The following is a 24,678-nucleotide window of genomic DNA, read 5'->3' as shown; positions in this document are numbered from 1 at the left end:
CCAGGACTTTTAACAGGAGTAACGGTTCTTCAGCAGGGTAAAGATCTCACCCCAGGTGCACTGATAATCATTTTTATTTTTCATTCATCCACAAAACTGTACATAATGAAAATGTAAAGAAAAAATTGTCATCACAGAGAAGCATTTTTTAACATCACTTAGTAGTGAAATGTCACAATTTGCTATACTTCAAAAATTATGATCACTTGGCTCATCTGTTATGCTCAAAATGTTGATAACGCTATTTACAGTAAACCTAACCTCTCCATAAGATGTGCCTTAGCAAATCCTTCTATATTACAACAGATTCCAATATATTTATGCTAGTTACATAGATAAAGTAAAAAAAAATTATATATTGTTGTTTTTTGTTCTGTATGTATCATTAATCTGTGGAAAATTTCATATATTCTATGGTAGAGTCTGATTATCACAATTTCCAATATGGAACATTAGCCACATGGCTAACTAAATTAGGTGAAAGTTAGCTGCATATGAACACAAAGTTAAGGAGGAAGAAGGGAAAAATTAGGTTTGACTTTTACCTAATTATGGACACCAAATTGGCAACCCACCCAAAATAATATATTTTCTATTAATAAACTGAGACAGGTTGCAAACCTATGAACACAATTTACATTATTCACAGTAACAGAAAAGGACAGGACTGAGGGGCACCTCAAGGGTAATAGGCAACATCAAACAGTTGCTGAGCTGGTGTTCCCATACATAATATTGACTTCACTATGCTACTGTTGCCCTGACATTGTACACATATACTGTATATAATTTTACCAGAGGTTTACCAGAGACTTCTTATAGCTCCTTCATTGAGATTAGGAGATTTGAACCCCTTTTTGGTGAACTTTTACAAGTAATGGTTACTAACTGCATAGGTTATCTTATAAATAATGGCAGTAAGAGTATCAAAACCATCCTCCCAATACTCTCTCAGCCCCCTCCCCAAAAGGAACCATTCCTTATTAAGCACTGACAGCTAAATTCAAGCTCTCTCTTCTGAGTATGCATAAGCAGAAAAAAAGGTGATCATAAGGGAACAAGACATTTGTTTTAAAATAAGGAGAATTAAACCTGACAAATAGTTGTGTTACAGTTATTTGGGTGACCTTACCTGTCCATTGGCATGCTTTAATTTTTTTCTATATATTTATATAAAGCTTTTGTGACAATGCCTATCACTGTATCATGTTTTTTTAAAAGTATATCCTTAGCTTTGAAATAACACTTGCATTTGGAAAATTACCATTTTAAAAAGATTTTTCCCTTTAAGTAACATGTAATTATTTACAACCTTAATTCTAGGCTAACTAAAGGATTTGACTGAGAATGATGGATTATACTGTATTTCTATACTACTGCATTGGTGGTATCTAGAAGTAAGAGTTCAGTAAGTACAATCAATCCAACTTTGATTCTTCTTACTGCAAGGAAGGCATGAAATGTGTTCAAATAAATAGTTGCTGAAATAATAGCTCAACTGTCCACCACATAAAAGTACAACAAAAAACTAGGTTTTCTGTTCTTTTATTACGTGGGAAATGGATGCTGAGGTAAACAATGCTGTTCTTGCTGTATTTAAGATTGTAATAATCTGTACTGTTCATTTTGCCTTATGCAGCTAAGATAATTTAACATACATATAAACCTTTGCTACCAAAGAGTGGGTGTTTTTTTTTAAACCTTTTACTTTACACACTGCTGACTTACATGGACACCAGTCAGGATGTTAGAAATCTAGCCACTGTTGCTCAGTACCATATCCACTCATTTTCTGTGCTGTTTTATGTCAGTCTCACTTGCTATGTCCCTTTACATTCACAGCCAATGAAGCAATGTTCTATCTATGATACAAGTCTGTGATTGGAGTAGCAGTGCCTAGCTTTCTCCATCTTGTGATAACTATAATGTTGCTAAATATTCTTTGAATTTGAAGCATCCGCCAGAGCAGCAGGAAATGCCATCTCCCTCAAGCAACCTTTGTGAAGTGACTAATCACTGCCAAAGACCACACAGGGAGCAGCTCAAGTTTTATTTCTAGATTAAGCAAACCGCTTGGGATATACAGCTGAATCACTCACAACATTTCTTTTAAGTACTATATCAAAAAGTCTTCTCCATTTCTAAATTGTGGCTTTGGGTGTGGTGAGAATCAATTATGTGGCACTTCTTAGTATCACAGAAATCAAGAAATTTGAAATCTGAGGTCAAACTTTCCCATTCATAAATGAATAGAAACCATACATTACATTTAAAAATGCTCAAAGTCAATTCCAGAGATTTAATTAAGCACCTCCTCTCATATTCCCCTTTCCCCAAAATCCAGTGAGATTTAAATGCCAGTATTTCAAAACATATCTTCCTATTCTGCCTATTTCTCATCTTAGAATTTAGATCTCTTGCTGCTAATTTCAAATACAGAGTTTCCTAAAATCTACCCATGGCCATAAAAATGTAAACATGCAGTTTCCTTACAAATTCTAACATTAAAAAGCTGAAAAAAGCATTTCTCCACACAAAGTAGGAAGTCCTGATGCAGTCAATTCTAGGAGGACTTTTACCAAACATCTTCAGAAGCAAAAAATCTACTTTTGAGGAAATACAAGGTGCTGAGTTTCCAAAAACAATATAATCTCCTATGCAACTATAGTTTTTAACAACAAAAATTGCATCGAGACAAACAAATGGATACAAATAATTTCAGTTGATTGCTTCATTATGCTAGTATCTGCCTATACAATTGCCCATGGTCCTACATCAAAAATAAAGGTTTATATTTAAGTTATAACAGAGATGATAATAGAAAAAACTGAACAAAATTACATTCCTGTTAAAATCAGATATCACATATATGACAAGAAAAACTATGTTGATGCAACAACTAGGAATAGCTAATGCACTCCTTGAAGTCTCAGAGGCAGGGGATCTAAGGCTCCTTTATGGGATCTCCCTTACTCTCACTGCAAGAGTTCAGGTTCCTCATGGGTTTGGATTGGGAGATGGGATAGAAGACGCATCATCCTAGCTCATTGGTTAGAGGGGGACTATGGGAATCCACTGTCTCCTGCACATCTGAGAGGGAGCATATAAGCCTTTTCCCTCTGGCTGTAGTGTATTTCACACCCAGGACGGGGGCTCCAACCCTGGGATTAGTTTTGGTATCCGCTGTGCCTGTGGGCATTGTGATAGTTGCCTTCCTGGGACCTGAGAAGAAATTTTCCCCTCACTTCCAGATTGGCCAGGGTAAGATTTATTTTTCACCTTCCCTTCAGCAGCTCACTGATCTAGTTGGGTAGGCCAGCTGGTAAGATTCAATTGTCATAATTTAGCAGGTGGAAGGTGTCCAGTTCAGACACTTGTTCCATTGTGGGGTGTGGAGGAGGGCATTTCCCTGATAAACTTGAATTGGACATGGACTTGAAGGAAGATCTCTCTCAGAAAAGCCAGAGAACAGGGTTGGGGCTCCTAGGTAACCCCTTTTCCCCAAGCTTCTTTAATCCTCATATAAGGCTGGGACCAGGTTTGGAAGCCTTCCAACAAATGGGACAGTTTAGGGAAGGATGGATGACCAGCACTGGTTATTGCTAGACAGTTCCCAGGTGAGATAAATGAACAGAAATGCAGCTTAATGGCAGAGTCCCCACATGTTGGGGGAAAGGGTACATTTTACCAGGCCCTGGGGAACCCGGGGGGCCTGGAGGCCGTGGGGGGCCCGGTTCAGGCTGCAACCCCCATTACCATGAAGAAAAAACGTTTCATGGCTCATGAGATGGTATGTATGGGATGAGGGATTGTGATATGTTTGTGGGAGGGGGCCCATGTTACAAGTTTGTACTGGGCCCGAAAAAATTATTCTTGGGCCCTGCCTAAAGGCACACTCTTTCTATCTTCTCTTTCTTCCTCCATACCCAGGACAAAAACTATGTAAAAGTTGACCTGGAAAGGGGGAGAGGGTGGTAATTTGCTTCTTTATGATGTATAAAGAAGGCTTGAAAAGTTTTTTTTTCCTTCTGCTTTTACACATATATTACAAATTCTGGTCCTATTTTGGTTGGAAAACTCTGATGACTGAAAAGCTACTGTAAAAATGAAATCATAAGAAGGAAAAGAAGAAGTTGAGAAGGGATTTTTGGTACAAGCTCTCTCTATATTACAGAAGTTAATCTAAATCAATTTAAAACTCCATCTACAATCCCCTAATGAAGAAACACAAACTGTTTAGATAAGGCCTTAGAGCTTATCTATACACAATTTTTATACTTCTTTAAACATATCTGTTTAGAAACACAGATAAAGCAGTACAGCCCCCTAGTGGGGACATGGTTATACCAGTATAAAACTGCTTCTCTCCCATGACCCACTGGAAGCTAAAAACACATTCCGCAAGTCAAAAGAAACAAAACAAAAAAGATATTCTGGAAGAAACTGATATGTTGACAGCATCAATGTCTTTTTCTGTATTCTGAAGAAAAATTTTTAATCTAGTATTAGATACCAAGATGTTAGAGACTGCATGCAAAAATACTGTGACTCATCACTTTTGAATATCATCCTCATTCGGGAGGATGAAAAAAGGAAATAATCATTAGTTTTAATATTGCATGTTCCTGAATGCAAACTACATAATCTAGTAAGAAAATACAGAATGATATTTCCTAAGTGATGTCAATGGAATTTAAAAGTTTGGAAAGATTGATTTTAGCATTTTTGTACACAACCACTACAGCTCTTTCTGAAATATAGTGGTGGTTGTACATACTAAGTTTTTAATAGGACAGCAGCTTTGTGATATACGTCATTACATACTTTGAACTGCCACACCTAATATTTGACATATTTTTATTGTTCAAAGGGAGTGTATATTTGTATGCTCTCTCTATTGTAACTCTCACTGATCTTTCATTCTCAGTGTAGAATGCTGAGCTAATTTAAAGAATAAAGCAGTTGGACATTGCATTCCTAAGGCACAAGCAATACAGAGGCTGTCAATTCTATATCAGGAAAATTATTACTTTAATGGGTGCTCTGATTTTGTTAGTTGTTTTGGATAATTACATTTTTTCCTTGATCTAGTATGTTTAAAAAAAATGAATTTAGAAAGTACTGTGTAACAATTCATCATACCATATTACAGAATAGCTTCTCAAAGTCTTAATGTTTCCATTTACCTATTTCCTCAGCAAGATAAACCTGAGTTCTTTATAATGATGGCTATAAAACTGGCATTGTTTCAATTTTTATCTTTTTGCTTTTGAGTGTTTTTACTTTGATTCTGAATGCAAAACACAATCAGAATGTAACCTCAAAAGACATAATACTTGGAAAAAGTTAGAAAACTTTACTGGGAAGTAGTTTTGTCACTTTAATTTTCAAAAATTCTACTTTTCAAGATTATGTTCTAGTTGTATTTTGCCTTCAAGATCAAAATAAAAACTTTAAAAGCAAATACACACACACACAAACACAAACACAACCATCACATATGAGTGTGTATATAGATTACATAGCTACAGTCCTGGCTCCATAGTCAAAATTACAAGGCAGTTCCATTTAAAGCCGTATTTTCTCCATTAACATTGTACAAGTTTAAGTTGTGAGTTCTTAAATTAAAAAACAGAGAACCACAGAGAAAGTGGGCTTCCCACAAGCCCAATTATTAAGTGATGTTTCATAATTTTTTATCTCAATATTCATGTGCAAAGAGGGGCTGTGTTAATCTGAGTTGGAGGGTAAAATAAATGGCAACATCTCTTCAAGGAATAATTTTATTAGGTCTGCAGTTCAGCTTATTCTTGGATAATTATGCCTGAATAATCTCATAGGACATAAATTATCTATCAAAGCACAAAAGATATTACTGAGAATGGCAGCAATTAACAACCAACTCATTTCAGATATCAAAGGCAACGATTGACCAATACTATTTTGCCCAAGTTAATAAAACATACAGCAAAAATTTAAATCAGAATATATTTTTGTAAGATCAAGTACTAATGCTACCAGAATTAGAAGAAAGAGAGTTAGGAATCGTGGCTTTATAAATATCAGGTGCAACAGATATGATTTTGATACCAGCAGTTCAAGCTACTTTACAAAATAGATGACAACAGATATAAATAAAACCAAATTTTCCTACAAGAAATTGCAGCTAAGACAATAGTTAAATGTCTGTACTTCTTAGAAAAAGACACACACGCACTTGCGTGCGCACACACACAAATGAGGCCCAAGATGATGTCATAAATTACTCCCTAAGTCACTGAAGCACCCAAAATTAGTGGAGACGCTTGCGAGTTTGGACTTAATATCTCTGTTTCTCAGTTGCAACTCTGTAAAAATCCTCCTCTTCTCACATGGGTATTGTGAAGAAATTAACGTTTGTTAGGTGCAGATATTACAGTGATGAGTACCACAGAAAAGCCCATAAGGAAATCAATAATTCCTTCTTTAGTGCAGGGAATTTTAGATGAGTTCAGTAGATACAGTAATTTATGGATGATGAGGCTGGAAAAAAAAATTCAACACACTTGACTCATTCCCTGAGCTCCATGCATCCCGGATGTGGAAAAAAAAATAGTATATCACGTAGAGCCTATATCATAATGCTTATGTATATGGGGGCAGAATTAGGGCTACAGAGGCAACCTTAATTCTTGTATTTCTCAATTTCTGAATAATTGACTTTATTGCCTTAATAACATTATTTTAATATAGTTTCTGTATGCCTGCTATTTCCTAGGTATTTAAAAATATTAAAAACCTAAATTCCATTATGTGAACACATCCCTATCATCATATGAAATCTGAACCTTCAGCACATCATTTTCCTAAAATGCTCAATGATTACCTACAACAGCTTGCACAACTTTTTCAGTGAATAAGCTTCTAGAGGAGAATGCTTTACAGAGTGAAACAGTAAGCCATATACACAAGTAGCCGTGCTTTACAGGCAGAAGAGCTGAGTAATTGTCAACTTTGTTCTGTGAGACAGCATAGCTAAGTGGCAGAAGGTGGGTCTACCATGTTAGAATCCTGGGTTCTATTACCAGATTCTGCAACCTCCTGGTAGGATTTAAGTCATGACCCCGGGTCCCCAGCCTAGTGCACATCCCCCCCCCCCCCCATTTTGATTTGGGGGGGGGGTGTACAGTGGAATCTGCAGCCATTTTGTCTGGTCCCCACCCCCCTCAAATTTCAAATCTGCATGGCATTTTGCTCATTTTGCTGCTGAATTGAGATGACAGGGCAATGCATGTGCTGTGTTCATAGAAATTGAGGAATTTTGCAGGTCAGTCTCTAGCACAGTCAACTGAGCAAAACAAATCTGGGAAATTATGATTTTCAATAGCTTATATAACTTGCCCAAATCAAAATATATTTTCATAAGACCAGCAAAAAAGCACCTTCCCCTTTATACAAAGGCCAAATTTCAAAGTACTGATGCAAACTATGGAGGCGTTAGATCTCTTTTAAAAAGTTGGGAAACATTTCATACTGAAAATGTTAGACAACCTAAATACAAAGGTTGCTAATGCTCCTACTATAATATTCTAATATTAAAAATCTAGAATACAGTCATGACAAAACATAAAAAAGACATGAAAAAAATCACTATTGCAGAAATATTTAAAAAATGTTTGGAGTTGAGAAAATACAAAATAATCAACTATTCTTTGCTCTGATCAATTTTGAAAGCTTTAGACCACCTTGAGGAGAAAAAGCACATTGTGCCATTGATCAGCAGTGGTTAGAGTACCTAACTACAGTCAAAAAATGTAATTTTAGACAGAAAGTTTGCTTTTGGCCTGAAAAGTACATTAACTTCTGTTGTTTTCCTGGTAGTTCTATCATTCCAGACCTAAACACAAGTGAGGAGTTGCTGATAATCAGGGTTCTAGTATGGTCATAAGCTCGGTATTTCAACTTATACAAAATGCAAAAGAATACCTTATTTCTATTGGAGTGTAAATCAGTACTATGCATGTCATTACTTTTGAAACTAGTTTAAATTTAATACTACAGCTTAAATTAAACAAAAAAGATCATAGTTATAGATTTAAAAACACACACACACTTCCCAACAAGCCACAAGTAAAAACACATTGAAAGACTAACGTGAAATTGGCTTTTCTTCTTCTTCTTCTTTAAATAACCAAGTTACCCGCAGACCAAACATAAGACCAAGTAGATAGCCCTTGCTAAACTTAGACTGTGAGCATTTTTAACCATTCTACCATAGAATGTATAGGTATTTCTGGACAACAGCCAATGATGCATGAAAGTCCCACATGACCTATTGTGCTATCACTAGTAGTCTGATTTTAGCACTGAAGAATCATGCCCAGAACAGGATTATAATTCTATGCTAGGTTTTAATACGGATGTGCTTTTCCACACTTCATACGTTGAATAATGAAGTATTTCCCTGCACATAATAATAGTTTTAAACTCCCCGGCCTTTCATTGCAGCATGTGGACAGTTGAAAAGGTATGTCATCAGAAAGCAGGATCCACAGAAGCACTTTATCAAGTTCTATCTAAACAGAAAAAGCCAAGACTAAGGCTGCAAATTATGCCATAAAAACACAAATGTGTAGTGTAGAGAAAGGCAAAATGTTTACCTGTATGACAAAATTCCAATAGGGCACCAGTTTAGAATAGAAAATTATTTCTTCTTGCCCCATTCAGAAGTTTATTCCAAGAAATGTAAAGATACACACAGTACTAAGCATGAGCCTCCAGTGTTTGTTTATATAAGACACCAAAATGAAGAAAGGTAGATACAATCTTAGCTGGGAAGGCAAGGAATTAACAAAAAAAACAAAACAAAAAATGGAAGAGTGGGCTTAGGAAAAGGAATGAAGCCAGGTGTAGGTAACAGGAGAGTAGTCTACCTGAATATAAAGCTCCAATTAAAATTCAGTCAATCAGGAACAATATTTTAGGGCAGCCAGTAACCAAGCTAGTTGGCTGGCTGTCTTGACTGATGGCAGCAGATCTAATCACAACACACAAATCATCAACTCAAAGCTGGCCTGAGGTGGTCCAACCTGGCTTCTCTCGTTCTGGAAAAAGACTGCCATAGTGACTAGGAACTTTAACAAGGCTTGCTTGCATGATGGCCACCCTTTATATGAAAAGGCAATCAAAGCAGAGAATCAGAGGTGCGTGGCAATTTTATGTTCCATTTAACAAAAATAATTTAAATAAGATTACAATTAAAAAAAAACCCTAGTTTTACAGGGTTTCCTCCACTTTTAAATACATTAGAATTTTTTTAAAGGTTTTCAAAAATGTATTTACATTTCTCTTTCGTCTATCTCATTCTGTTGGTAAATGTTTCTTAAAACAAAGCAGTATGTTAAACTAAAATGTTGTTTTTAAATTTTTCCTTTTCCTATTCCAGTCTGATATTTGTGAAAAACCAAAACAAGGACAATAAGTCTGTGTATTCCATCTAATCACATTTTGCAATTTTAAGCCAGACAACATTAAATATGACTTGAGCACTGATTAAAATAACTTGCTAGTTTTAGAAGGACAGATAATGGATTACAATGTTAACAGCAAGGATACAACAACAAATAATGCAATGATCGTGTTCGCTAATATTTATGTCCCTAGTATGAATTTCAGTGTTCTGATATAGATGCAAGTACCTGCAGTCAATGCCAAAGTCATTTTTATAGTGGATAGTGACTCCCTGAATATCAGGATACTTCAAATGATAACATGAGTTAAAAACTAAATTTAGGTTATGAGAGTTTATATTGTGAGCCATTTTATGTTATTACGCAACACTACTGCCTTTCTACCATGTGTAGTCTTTGCATTCGATAACCTAGCATCAGGAAATGCATTGTGAATTGCAATTATGTTAGTGGCAAATTTACAGGTCTAAATACATAAAACAAAGAGAAGATTACCACAGTTTGGAACAAATCCCTCACTCCTAAGAAAATAGAAGCTGAACAAGTTTCTGGTTCTGATTATATGTAGGTCAAGAGAAGAGGTACCAGCACTGAAAGCTTTGCACAAGCTCAAACAAGATGAATGTATAAAAATAGGCTTAAGAGCAAAAACTGGTAAATATAAGGGCATTGAACAGCACTAACCAATTAGCACCTACTATAGTAGTTGTATTTATGTTGAGAAAATCTCAATGTAACCATCAGTTTCTTCAATATATATCATGATTTAAATAGCTTAGAAAAACAAATAAAAACAGACTTTCTAAAAATCCTTTATGGCGTGCTAGGTTAAATCTTCTCCTTACGTTACGAAAGTGTGTGAAAAGGAAGGGCTGCCAATCCTGCATGTCGTCTAAGTTTAAAACTGCCCGTACAGGACAGGATGGCTCTGGGAGTGCAAAGGGAGGAGGGAAGAGACATGTTTCTGGATGAAATTTTATTTTTTTTAAAAAGCAGTGCACACGTGCTTGATCATAGAATACATGGTAGACAACTGAGGGACTTATGTTTGCTAGCTAGAAGAGCACAACCCTTTGGACCAAGGAACACCGTCCACTACAGAAGCTTTTACACTCGGGGACAGGGAGGGAAGGAAGAGAGATATTTTGCTTCTATAATGAAAAAAAAAGTAAGTTTAACCTGAAATTGTACTAACTGACAACAAGCTATGGCAGAAATGTAAGATGGAATGTTGTGATGCTATACCAAATATGTCAAAATTGCAAGCATTCTTGTCAGCTGCTGCTGCTATCATGAGAAGTAATTTTATGGTAGGGCTTATTAATAGCAACATGCTTTGGAAAAGGCTATCGTTTGTACTCTCTGAACACTATATATACAGATTTAATATAAGCAACATAAATAACTAAATTATTTTCAAGTCCATCAGTAAGTGTAGCAAAATACTGAATACGTTAATGTTTAAAAAAAAGGGTGGGACTAATAACAAAAATACCAAGAATACCTTCTATAGCATTTGCTGTGCTGTTCTTAGCCTCTCCTTCCAAAAGGCAGAAAATCAATGGAAGAGTGCCAAGACATAGAGAGGCAGTAAGATGTAGTGTATGGAGCACTCGACTGTGATTCAGAAGACTTAGTTTCTAGCCCCAGGTCAACCAGGGTTCTGCGGTGTGACATCAGGCAAGTCATTTCACTTCTCTGTGCCCCTATTTCCCCTTCCTCTGGTTAGGTAGAAAGCTATTCAGGACATATTGAGTGTGTTTGTAGAGTGCTGAGCACAATGGGGCCCTAAACTTGGTTGGTTGGTTGACTCTAGATGTTATTGTAATCCAAACAATAGACTTGAAAATGCCTTTTAAAAATAATTGTAAAAATCCACAAACCTACAGGAATATTTAAACTGCAAAGGAAAAGATATCAAATTATAAAATACCAGATAAAAAGCAGCATGCTTTAAGTGAGCAAACAACTTTTGAAAATTATTTTTAACCTTTATTATAGACTGCAAATATATGTTAACTACAGAAACCAAGGATTTGTGACCAACCTCCCTAAAAACAAAACAAAAACAAAAAAACCAATAAAGCCCCAACCACCATACCCCCGCCCATAGGAAGTATTCAATTTTAAATTAGAAAAACTGACACCAGCAAAATTGTTTATAACTTAGATAATTGTTTAGATTTCTAAAATATACCCAAATAAGTATTTTATTTATTTGTGTCTTGTATCCACAGTTTGTTTTCATTAATGTTTTCAGTTGTGAACAAAATACTACCTACTATCTATGGAAGACTTAGACACACAAGGTAACACAGCACACAAACTTAATAACATATCTGAAATAACAGAAAGAAGTAAATCAGGAGGAAAAGTAATATAGTTTATCAATTTAAGTACCAGATAGAAAAATAACAGCTAGTCTAAACAGGAAAATTAATTCAGAATAAGGTAAGCATGAATTTAAAGCAGATACACGATTCCTAATTAACTCCATATCTGAACACTCTTGTTCTGGAATAAGGGTATCTGATTTCAAATTAGTTTTAATCCACATAGTAGCTTTTGGCCAAGATAAAAAATGGGATTAATCTATTTCAGAATAAGACGCTCTGATTTTGGAATAAGAGCATTCCCTCATGAAGTTAATTAAGATTAGTTAATCAGGAATCACTATTCAGCAATGGCTACCTGTGTAAACAATCCCTAAGAGAGTTTGGGTTCTCCTTCCAAATTTGCCATGGTCTTGCTGTGTGAGAGCTTATGCAAGTCACAAATGTCTGTGCCTTTATTATGTCTGTGCTCTGTGTAAAATGAAGATACTTCCCTACCTTCCCAGGGCATTGCAAGGCTTAATTCATTACACATTTGTAAACCACAATGAAATTCTTTGACAGAAAGGATGAAATTAGGAAGATTAAAAAATTATCAATGGAAAAGTATCCACATGATTTACGTTCAATGTCCTCTATGTTGCACAAAAATTCTTATTATTATGCTCTGCTTTCTGTCTTTATCAAATATTATACCAATAGCAACATTATTAAAAGGTTGGAATTTACTGTAACATTTTCTTGCTCAACAGCTTCTTCTAATATATATCCAATACATACTTATGCAGCAAAGAAGTATCTTTTAATGGACTAGGATATCACTACATTAGTATACTGTATGCAACAGTTTATCATTATGAAACCTATTACCTGCTTTTTCATGGAAATTTATTAAAATGAAAAGTTTTAAAAATTATTAAAAGTACCTTTATGATGCAGTAAAATGAGAAGTTGTTTTTTGAAATATGTTCAAACTTAACACATGACCGTGTCCTCTCAGTCCCTATGCAGAACAGTCTTGCATTCCAATTGGTTGGTCAGCAAATATTTTAAGGCACACAACAGAACTAAACTGTAGGCTCTCTTGAATTACGTATACAACTTTTCAAATAGCTGAACAACAATTAATGTCTAAACACAACTCAGAAAGCTGTTTGTGTCCCATTTAACATTGATTCCATCCAAGATTACCATAGCTAATCATGCAATTCTATAATGAAAACACAAAACAAGTAAGTACAAAGGAAGCCTGAGGGCAGAAGAAACTAGGACTTTGAGCTGTGACGAGGAAGAATAGCACTGGTTGGATAAGAAGACCGGGAGCCATGGAAGGCAACAATAGAGGGAGGGGAAAGGGAGCCAACAGGTGGAGAGTGGGACTAGCTAGACCAGGACCAGTAGGGGAAGGGGAAGAGAGTGGGGGAAAGAGAAGACAGATCTGATGAGGAGCCAAGATGCCGGGGGAGACACCCATGGATAGCTGCTCATTAAGCAAGCATCATCTATTCTGTGCACTGCGCAGGGGTTCTATGGCAAAAATACTGTGATAATGTAATTAACATCTGTCTTAATGCATATGCACCTAAGGGCCACCTTAAGGTTCCACAGGTATCCTTAATTACCTATATTTAAGTGTTTGATTTTGTGGGTAATAATTTACAATGGAACAGTGTTATTTTCTGTATAGGATATGAAGATTAATTTAATCTGTACTGTGAACAGAAACATTTTACCTAAGGTTAATTTTAAAGAAAGCTCTTTGCTTCAACTTTCATCCTAGTTCAAAAGTATTTGGACAACATATACAGAAGGTGCAAAGCATTTGTGAGAGGAATTAAAAAAATTATTTGCTTCAACATGATAACAGTCAAGAAATTTCCTGTTATTTCCTTCTACTGCCTTTTTAACCTTCTCTCTAGCCCTCTTTCCTCTGCTTACATGCTCTGGGTGTTTGCTGATGGCAGTCACAGTTTTTGTGTGGAGAAAATGAAGGGCGAAGGTAGGAGGAGTAAAGAGAGGTACCCCATTAGAGAGCACCACTGTCCTATATTTAAGAAAGCAAGAAATCTGAAGCTTTTTTTCAAGGGAGGGGGTAAAAGACACTTTTGGCCAATCACTGTTCTGTCACTTCATATGAGAATGGAAAAGAAGGAGCTAGCTATGAAGGAGAAAGAGAGTATGGGGATTGGGAAGAGAAAAAAGGAGTGAAGGAGAGAAAGAATTGAGAGCCTGAGTACATAGAGCTTAAAAATAAGTTTTTCATACTCGCCCTTGATTCTAAAATTTTCACTGTGTATCATCCTTACAAAATGTAGTCAGAAAGATCCATTTCTTCTTCAGATATAATGCTATCTAAGGAAAGACTATTTAAAATGCAAGAAAGTTGAACAGAATATTTTTAGTTACTTATACACATATATTTAAAAAAAGAAAATTAGTTCCCTTACGTGTAATTTTATATTCTAAGGGAGAGCAGCCACTGGTCAGGACATTTCTCATGGATTATACCTGCTCATTCTTCCTCCATAGACGCACTTTCCCCCCTTTAAGGTCAGCCTCCCTCTACTAGACTTCTGCAGAACTTGTGGCAAAACTATGCTTCTCAGCCCAAGACTCAGAGAAGCCTCTTGCAGAGTGTACTTTGGGGCATTCAGGAGGGTTTTTACTGGTCGCTTTGCATACTTGGTATAAGTTTTTATTTGATCCACTGATGAACTGTGTATTGGAGACATTCAATTACTTTTTTCTTTAAATCCCACCTGAAGAAATAATTTTTCCACTCTCTTGTCCAATGAAAATAGATTTCTAAGCCCATTTCACATACAAAATATGAAACTGTTTTTCTAAATGTTTCGGTCATAGGGCAAAAGAAAAAAAAATTGGTTTTAGTCATACACTGTTCTTTTTGACTGTACTTAGGGCCTGACAGAAAGCCCACTGAAGTCAATAGTAAGACTCCCATAGTCAGGACATGGGATAAGCAATATTTTTTTCAAGAAAAAAAATGAAGATAGAAACTGTCAGTTAAAAAAACCTAATTTGCTTATTCTTGTATCTGACATAATTACTATAAAAAATGACAAAACAAATGTGAAGCCTCCACTGATGTATTAAGAGCAGTTTGGTGAGAGCCTACAAAACCAGGCTGAATATCACAATATCCCTGGGAGTCATTCTTGAGATCTGCTCTGATGAAAACATCAAATGTCAGGAGATTGATATCAGAAAACTTGAATAAATAATTCAGGCAACAGTATTTTAAAAATGGATTAGCTTTCTGATCGATATTTGGAGAATATTTAGGGTGAGATTTATGTATCAGGTGAACCAGTCCCCTAACTTCTTGCATGATTGAGTTATAGAAGCTTTCTATCATTTTAATAGAAAATGTATCAGTTGCAAGGAATATCTGTGATGTTAAAGGCTGAGACTCAGGCTTCAGGGCAAAAAAAATCATACCTGTGAAGGTCGGGGTGGCTGTGGGAATTCTGGAGAAGATTTCAGGGTTTGCAGATTGCTATTCTTTATGAACTTGTGTAACTGTGGTCTGTGAATCCATTAGTGTGGTCAGAATTATAGATGCTTTATCTAGTCTTATTTTCAAAACAATCTTGGTGCTTAGATGGAAAAGGCACATATGAGTACATACAGCGACAAGAAAGAGAAGGTTTCTGTCTTCCATGCTTGACTCCTTCCATGCTTGACTTTAGTGCAGAGAAATTCAGGCTTACCTTCTCTTGAAGATCAGCAACTTGAATGGGCTGCTGGCACAGTGAGGCTAAGCTGCTGGTGAGGACTAGACTGCTGTGGTGCATTGCTGAGAAAGCCAGTAGAAAGGGTGGCTGGGCTAGGCTGCACCATTACACACACTCTTTGAAGAAGCTGAAAGCAATGCTGAAGATTCACTGGCACAGACAGACTGTTAGTATGGATTACATGCCTCTATAGATGAGTTTAGCTAGGGAAACGTTGGTAAAATGACAGTCTGAGCTAGGCCACACTGACAGGTGAATAGTAGATGAGAACCAAAAGGGTCCTCAGCATGCTCTAAAAATAAGGTCAACAGATTCAAATTACTGCAATTCCAATTCATGTCTAGTTTCCAGTACATTATGGAAGGAAGTTCTCACACTATAAAGTTCTGTTGTGAAAAGTAGTCATCACAAATCTGTTCTCTTAGATAGAGGAACTGTAAACTGGGAGAGTTTGGTGCTATAGCAGCCCAGAGAGAATCTGAACTCAGCAGCTAATTGTAAACTGTTTTTTCATGGTGGAATAAGCAGGTCTAATCGATGTATAATGTACAGACTAGCGGATGCCTATGTAAGTCATGTATAAGTGTTCTTCAAATAACACACACAAATTGTAATGGACCAAAGTTATATTCACTACTACATGAATAAACTATATTATTTATAAATTGTCACAAAAGGACTCTTTTTAAAACTGAAACAAAGACATGTCCCAGATATGAATTTACATTTTAAGGGTAGATTTTGCAAATTACAAACAGCACAGACAAGGGAAGGTATGTATCTACATCACCCCAGAGGGCTTGGAGAACAATTCTGCCTCGGGGAGAGAGAGAAGGAATTTCTCCTTGGCATGCAAGAGCCAGTGTACCTAACTTCTTCAGGAGGTACAGCCTCTTCCTGCCTGCCCCACGCACTGGTCTCATTCTGAGAATTGGTATGAGTGGCTAGAGGCCTCACGCTCCCCCATCCCCTTTGGAGTGGATTTCACCTCTGGAGGCGGGGAGGAAGTAGGCCATGCTATCTTTTAAAGAAAGGAACTGCAACAGTAGCTGGCTTTTACACAGGCTGCACAGAGGGCAAGGATGCTGCTCTTTGTGGCACCTCCTCTCCATCCACAATGGCCAGACATAATCTTACCCTAAATTAAGCAGACAGTGATTTGCATCCTGTAAATATGAAGTACAGGATTCTATTATGAAAATTTTATCATTTACCTAATTTTGGTAGCATACCAAATAAAATATAATTTGTAAAATCTACAAATAAAGTGCCCTTATTCTCACTGACGTGTACAGTACATTAGAGATGCTCTTTTTCTCAAATTATAGACATTGGAAATGGATGAGTTTATTGATCCCATTTTTCCAATTAAACACACCTCACATAGCATGTGGTACATACCTAATTTATATTCTGCAACAATTCAATACTACATTAAGTCATTTGAAATAAAATGTTTATTTACATGCAGTGCTAGTTGAATTTCTCAAATTTAAAATATTCTTAGACTCTTTACAGTTTGTAAAAAACCATACTTTATATGCTGTAAATAACACAGTAATATTTAAGAGCAACGGTACTGAAACTTAACATGTAATATTTTCCCCCATAAAAATCAACAGAAAAGGAACAGAACCAACCGGCAAATGAAACACAGCACTTACTTTTTTTTTTTTTTTTTTTATAAACACACACACATTATGAATAACTATTTTAAAATAAATTTTAATAATCAGTCATAGTTAAATGCTACTGAATAATTAAGTGATACATATTTTGCAGAATAAGTGAAATAATAGGTGCAAATATTTTATTGTTAGTTCATATTATGTAACAAGTCCCACTAAGGAAGTGGTTATAGAAGAGGTTTTCAATTAAACCAGGGACTACGACCCACTGTTTTAGAAGATACCACATTAATCTCTTCAGTGATGGGACAAGAGGCAATACAAATTAAGTTTTCCATTTTATTTGCTAATACTATCATCCTATCACACTGATGCTGTTTATTTTCAAATGCTATACAAAGAATGATAAAAGTTTTATTTTTTCAATGCATCTCAGATAGTTATTACAGGTAGCAGTGTTTTAAATCCAGCTTTAGTGTCCTGTGTCCATTTACAGGTAAACTGCTTGATAGAAGCTGAATATAATTAATGCAAGAGATGGACAAGATATGAATGGTCAGATCTCATAATGGAAGTATACCCAATGATCACCACATAGTTTTTTAGATGTTTTTGATTAGTTTCATGTAAAATTAAGCCTGTGGGGGAATGAAGTGCTGAGTTTGAATAAGGAGAAAGCTGATTATCAGTTAAGTCATGTAGGAATTTGAACGAATCAGTACCACACAAGCAATGAAAAAACCTGTAAGTATTAGTACTGACATTTCAAATTCACTAATTCTGAAAAGGCTTTGGAAGCAACTAATATTTGCATATAAATTTGCAATGTGTTTTGTTATCAGTTTTAGTTATCAGCATTAAGACTAACAATTTCAATCTCTTTATTTTTAAGAAGCACCATAGAAGAAAAAGGGTCACTTAATCAAGTAAAGCTTAATTGCAACTACACATCAGTTAAGACCTATGATGTCAAAACTTTACAAGTTTTACATGAACATTTCTTAAGGTTTACCAGTGTCTTTAAATAATATAATGATAAAACTGTAGCACACGTTAATTAAAGCCATATAATATGAATGCTAATTCTGTTTCCTGTTGTGACCCTTAAAAATGAAAAGTTGATTTTTGTTTTTTTAAGGTTTTGAAATGTAATAGAATCAAAACAGTCTTTGACTAAAACTTTCTGTTGTATGTCACATAGCAGGTTTAAAGACAGTTATAAAAAAGATGGTAACATTAATTTAGAGCTAGATTTTAGGAGAAGCGTAGCATCCACCCCACTGCATTCCATTGCACATTTGGGTGCCCAGCATTTCTGACAAATAAGGCTTTTAAAAAAATGAAAATATACAGTTATACACACATATATAGTGTATGTGTACACACATACATAGACAACACATACGTACATAAAGGAACATAAGTTGCAATGAGATATATATGCAGATGTTGAGTATGAAAGTAAAGGCAGCGTCCCTCCCTCTCATTATTACTGGCCACCATATTAAAAGGTAGTAGTTTTATAAAACAAATTAAGCTTAAATTGAAAATAAAAGTATGTATTTTGACAATTAGCTAATATTACTTTTACAGTTTCAGAGTTTTCCAATTTTGTCCTATTAGTCAAATAAAATGAAGCAGTAGTCTCTCTAAGATCTAAAACCTGTGGCAACTTTCACTGAACTGCCTGCTTAAACATGAGTTAGAACAACTCAATGGACTGTTCAAGTTGGCTGCCTTTGGAATGATGGATGTCTTTTCAGGAATGCATTTTTAGTGATTTTCCACATTTGTGATCTGTTAAAAATTCTTCAAACTCTGTCTCCCACTGCAGAAAATGTTTTTCTAAAATATTAATATCTTTTTTGAGATATCAATTGCAAAAATGGTCAGTACAAACAAACATTAAAATAGCCACTTTTGGAAATATCATTAAAGGAACTTAACATCTTTCTCTTAAAAAGATAAAAATATTTTTACTTCTCTGCATATTTTTCTGACTTACTATGAGAGACACAAAGTAATTAGAATTTACAGGAAAACAGACTTGTGTTTATAAACTAAACATCCTTTGCATTTGTCTACCATATTTGAAGAACTCCTATCTGAAAAATGACTTTTAAGTCAATTTACCACTTAAGATATCATACAAAATGTTCTTATTCACCATTCAATTAATCCACTCTTAGGACTGAAATTAAATGAGATCACGTGAAATAAAATTGTATTAATCTGAAATATAAATTAATTAATCCATTATAAAAAACTAGTAGGAATACACCTTTCTTTCCTTATTTATTTTGTATAGCTCAGGTCAGTACCATTCAATGGTAGCTTTCAATGCATGCCTGGATCACTCATATATGTGGACCAATCTTCTTGGACAAATGCATTGAGCAGTTTTGTTTCTGTGACTAGAAAACTAAAACAAAAACAAACTGCTTACTAAAAAGACTATTTTATAACTGAGGTTAATTAAATGTGTAAGTGTACTAACAAAAGAAGTTCTATTCCAGATAAAATTGAAATTCAAGATAAATATTACACATTTGCAAAAGTAGGTATTTTTTTAAATTGATTTCAATAAACTGAACAATTCTTCTTCAATACTTCAGGAAAACCGGTAATGACAAGGCATACGGTTATTTCAAATTAATTGAAAAGTAGATTTATTTAAAGGAGTAATAATGAAAAAGAAAAATTGTTCACTTTATTTTAAAAAGTGTGAACTCAGTAGCATTTAAGTCAAAGAGTTAAAGCATAGTATAAATTCTGATTAATTTGAAAATATTCACTAATTTTGGAAATTAACTGAAAACATACATTACGTCTGGGGGAATCAAAATTTAAAAACTAACCTCTTTTCCCTGATAAAATGTGTTTTAGAATAACTATTATTACAGTTATTGAGGCTGTAGCATAAGATAGTTTGACCGTCTAGGACTGTCTATATATAAACACTATCACAACCTTTTACATAGTGACTTGCTATTTTTATTTTCTGTAACAGCAAAAACGTTATCTCTATTATTGTGACCTGAAAAAGTATTAGAATTCAATTTTAAGATATCTTTAAAATATTTATATTAAATTAGTTTAAGATCTTTGACTTTCCTACTTAAGAATCTATCAAGTCATATGTGCCCAAATAATACAGAACTGTAGGCAACCGACTTTAGCATAAAGCTGTAAATAAAACATCTAGACACTACATAATATTTTTAAGATAACTTTTTTTAAAAACAATTTTACTTAGTTTTATGCAGCTTCTATAATATAGTATGTTACTTGCAACTTATCTATGCAGGATAATAGATCTATGCAGGAGGATCTTTGCCATGTTACATTAAATGTGTAATAAAAAACAAGGTTCCAGGATACCTTGAAAACAACATATGTAGATTTTCAGTTACAAACTGAAGCCCAAATATTATTGAAATCAAATTATGTATAAGTGCTATGAGAAGTACCTAGAGGCAACATGCACTACACATGTAAATATTTCTTCATGGACAGAAATCACCATAACAAAGAATTATATTTCAGGCCAAGCAATGCAAGTTCAGTTTTTTAATAATTCTATACCTACCCGTTTACGGCAGAAGGGGAGGCCCTGGGCAATGATGCTGATACTAAATATCTTCATCACAGTTTGGTGTGGCAAAGGCTCTTTTGTACTTTTAAGATCAATAGGAACCAAGCCATGGTTTATGGTAGCTTTTCCAGGTTTTGACATTTTACGGTTCTTGCTTGGTCACAAATCTATTAGCAATGTAAGCACATTGCTAAATAATTTAAAAGCAAAACTGTATGATTTCTTTTAAAACTAAAGATTACAAATGGGTGAGCCAGCTCCTCACAGCCTGCTGCCTTTGTCTTTCAACCTTCTCCTGCCAAGTATCCGGACTTGTCTGCTGCTTAGTGAAGTGCAAGCTATCCCAGTATAGACAGGAATTATAAACTACTAATGTGAAGGCAGACTGTTCTTGCCAATCAAACAACTGGGGGACTTCCCATGCAATATCAGTGAGACACCATCTTCTGAAAGGGGTGCATAGGATTTTTGTTTTCTAAAAATCACATCCGCTTTTAGTTTTAACAGCTGAACCTACTTACACAAGGACTTTACAGAAAAATGAAAGACTTGAGAAGGAAATGGCAAATTAAGTCTTGAGTCATTTCAGGTGTTACCACAGTATCAAGCCTTCAGGTCTCTATGCCTATATCTACACTTCAGCCTATGTCAGCAAAATTTATGTTATTCCTGGATGTGACTACTCCACCCCCCAGCCAACATAAGTTACACCAACATGAGTGTCCGTGTGCACAGCGCTACGTCAGTGGGAGAGCTTCTCTCATCGACACAGCTTCTGCCGCTCATGAGGTGGCTTTTTTATGCTGACAGGAGAGCTCTCTCCTGTTGGCATAGAGCGTCTCACCAGATGCACTGCAATGGCGCAGCTTTATCGGTACAACTGTGCCGCTGCAGCACTGTACATATAAACATAACCTAAGAAAAGGGTTCTTTTTACAGACTTCCAATGTTTAAATGAAGGTTGTTGGCCAAATAAAGAAAAAGCTTCTCTCACAAATTTGCTATTTCTAATCCATAATCTACATGGAAACCACAGTATTATCAACTCTAAAATTTAAAAAATCATGCATCAACCTCAAAAAATCATCATAGCCCAAAAGTCCGAACACTGCTTTTAAAGATTATATTTTCCCATCTGTTTGGACTGTTGAACTCCGTCTGCCTATCCCGTGTGTGTATATGTGTATTAGTGGTGCCAATTTATTATGATGATTTTGGCCCCCTACTACCAGAGCTCTTGCTGGCTGCCTGATGGTGTGGAGTTTTCCAGCTTCTCCCTAGCCCTAAAACTTCCAATAGTTCTGTTTCACCCTGCATTTCACATCTGCCCCAGCCCAGCAATTAATTCTGTCCTCCTAGTCCCCATATCAATTCTGCTACAATCGGACTGTCCTTTAGCTTCCACATCAATTCTGCTCACCTTATCATCATTCACCCTCATCCTCAGTGCCCATATCACTTATGTCCCCCTCAACCTCACCTCTGCTACTCCCCAGACAAGCCAGATGCAATGGGGTCCTCTTTTCCCCCTTCCCAGGCCGGGTCTTGGAGAGAAAAGGGAGGAGCAGGCTTATTTTTCATTGGGGGGGGGAAGGGGGGGGACACGGACACGACACGACGGGGACACCAGACCCACCCTGATGTGCTGGGCTCTTTCTGCTTTCTCCTCCTGGCTTGTCAAAATAATATCAGGCTCAGCCTCAGCCAAAATACCTGGCTCTTAATGAGAACAGGCAACGCAGACTATTATGTTTCAGATTTTTGTAATCAGTTTACTTGAATTTTAGAATATTCTGTGACTAAATTTAACTTTCACTATTTAAACTTTTGCTATGATTTAGTATGTTTACATGGTCATTTCCACTCTGTCACAATCTGTTGTACTAAAACATGTGTCTTGGTTTGTTTGTTTGTTTTTTTATTTTAGTAGAATTTAAAAAACCTTCCTGAGTAAACTGTGACAGCCAACTTAACCTTGTGAACGTCATAGAACACTGTTGATAAAAACAAGCACAATACAGTCAAACTGAGTCGGTATAGGGTGAAATGATCCTTAAGGAATCTTATGAGTCATTTTATGCACTTACTTATGTACACAACCCTCCAATGTTTAACAATGTAAAAGTGAAAGAAGGGCTGTTAACACTTTAACTCTTCAGGTCCGATACTTTTTCCGCTCAATATTTAAAAAAACTTCACTCATTTAAAGGCAATAATGTTTTTCCTACATATGACATACTTAAAAGGCCTTAGCAGAAGTAGTATTACCATAGCACCTAGGAGTTTTAATCATAGACCAGGACCCTATTGTGCTAGGTCCTGTACTACACAGCCCCACTAAGCTTACAATCTCAGTATAAAATAAGAGACAATAGATTGATACACACAGGGGAACACAAGGAAACAATGAGACAATATTAGTCAGTATGACAGGCAGTGGTCTTTGCACACCAGCAGCCTTGTCAAGTTTTTGTAGGTGTTATGGCAATTGAAGAGGGATCTGTAGGTACATAATGACAGTTTTGCTGATTTTCATAGGGAGTGCCTCCCAAGCCTCTGAAGCAATATGGGAAAAAGCACAAAGGCACTTGTCTGGAAATTTAACAAGTGGGCATTGGAGGCTAGCATCATCACTTTCAGATGACAGGTTAAGCGAAATAACATGTTCCAGAAAATGTTTCCACAAATGGAGTTATTCAAGAATAACTACTGTACCTTACATTTACACCCTACCTTAATCCAAATTAATTTTTAAGTGTGAAAAATCCCTGAGCTGGGTGGGGGTTTTTTTAAGTCTGATTTGGTTTTTTAATATATGTTTATTTCTCTCAGGGATAATACTGACTAACTGAACTGATGCAAGTTGGCCCATTTCCATTTTTACATATCCACTTTTCTTCCACTCTTACAGGCTTATTACACACTACCGGACCTGTAGATAATATTTATTTCTCATATTATGGACACTAATCCAAAGGTCCCAATCAGGACATGGGCCCCAGTGTGCTACACAAACACAAAATAAAAGAATGTCCTTGGCCTGAAAATCTTATAATCTAATTTAAGCAGTAAGTGGGTGTCACAAGCAGAGGAAAATGGAGAGGGGTGGCTATCTTAACAGTGATAGGAATGTGTAACATTTATCGGCCACTAGGTATGTCTGTATGTGGGATAAGCTGAAAATTTGAGTTTAAGTGCTATAAAATGCAGGCATCTAAATGAAAGTAGCTTGATCTTCAAAAGCTGCTCCCACTTTCATTAAAATAAAAAAAGGACCTTCTTTGAAAATCTGGTCACTTCTATTTATGTGTATAAACATTGATTCTGGTGCCTAACTTCAGGCACTTGTACTTGAAAGTTTTGGTATCAGTTTGTCATCAATTCCTATCCGGTATTGGTTAGACCCTGTAAAAACCAGATAGTTCCTGGGCACAGCACTGAACAGAGTCTACTTTGAAATACTAATGCATAATAAGTGGACTTTCTATTTCTTCAATTTGAAGGCAGTTCAAAGTGGATCATTAGCAGGGTGCTATAGAAACAATTTACTTCCTTTGACTGATTAAGTAAATAATTTTAAACGGACTTAGTTTTTCAGCCTAACTCACCAGGAAGATTATATTAATAAGAGTACAGTAAGAATTTATGAGCATAATGGATTTTGGCTTACCTCTATTAACAAGCATCTTGAATTTTACAGAATCCTCTGCTAGAACTAAATAACTTTGGCTACCCAGTTTTGAATTGTTAATTTTAATATTACTGAGAAAATAAAGAAAAATACAAAAGTGTAGTTAGTATGTACAGATGCAAGTGATTTTTCCCTCCCATGAAGAGCTAAATTAATTATTTGCAGGTACAGGAAAGTTAAAAAACAAAACTAAAAACATTTTTCCCAGAGTTCTTATAATTGGTGAA

General features: G+C 35.6%; 1 protein-coding gene across 4 annotated transcripts in view; it reads right to left on the bottom strand.

Moving 5' to 3' along the window:
* FBXW7 (F-box and WD repeat domain containing 7) overlaps positions 1 to 24,678 on the bottom strand; it is a 297,846-nt gene that overhangs the window by 87,028 nt on the left and 186,140 nt on the right. Inside the window, exon 1 of one of the 4 annotated variants that reach the window (XM_067551894.1) lies at positions 20,755 to 20,950. The exons of the other annotated variants lie outside the window; for them this stretch is intronic. Coding sequence (XP_067407995.1) covers positions 20,755 to 20,901 — 147 coding nt within the window. The 5' untranslated portion in view covers positions 20,902 to 20,950. Of the gene's footprint in view, positions 1 to 20,754; positions 20,951 to 24,678 lie in introns of those variants that run through there. 4 annotated transcript variants of the gene reach the window in all.

The sequence above is a fragment of the Emydura macquarii genome, unplaced genomic scaffold (genome assembly GCF_026122565.2).
Source record: "Emydura macquarii macquarii isolate MOO-44397 ecotype Brisbane River unplaced genomic scaffold, CSIRO-AGI_Emac_v2 contig_1363, whole genome shotgun sequence".
In the NCBI taxonomy this organism is placed as follows: domain Eukaryota; kingdom Metazoa; phylum Chordata; order Testudines; family Chelidae; genus Emydura; species Emydura macquarii.
Note: the sequence above shows the minus strand (reverse complement) of the source record. Positions and strands in the feature narration are given on the sequence as shown.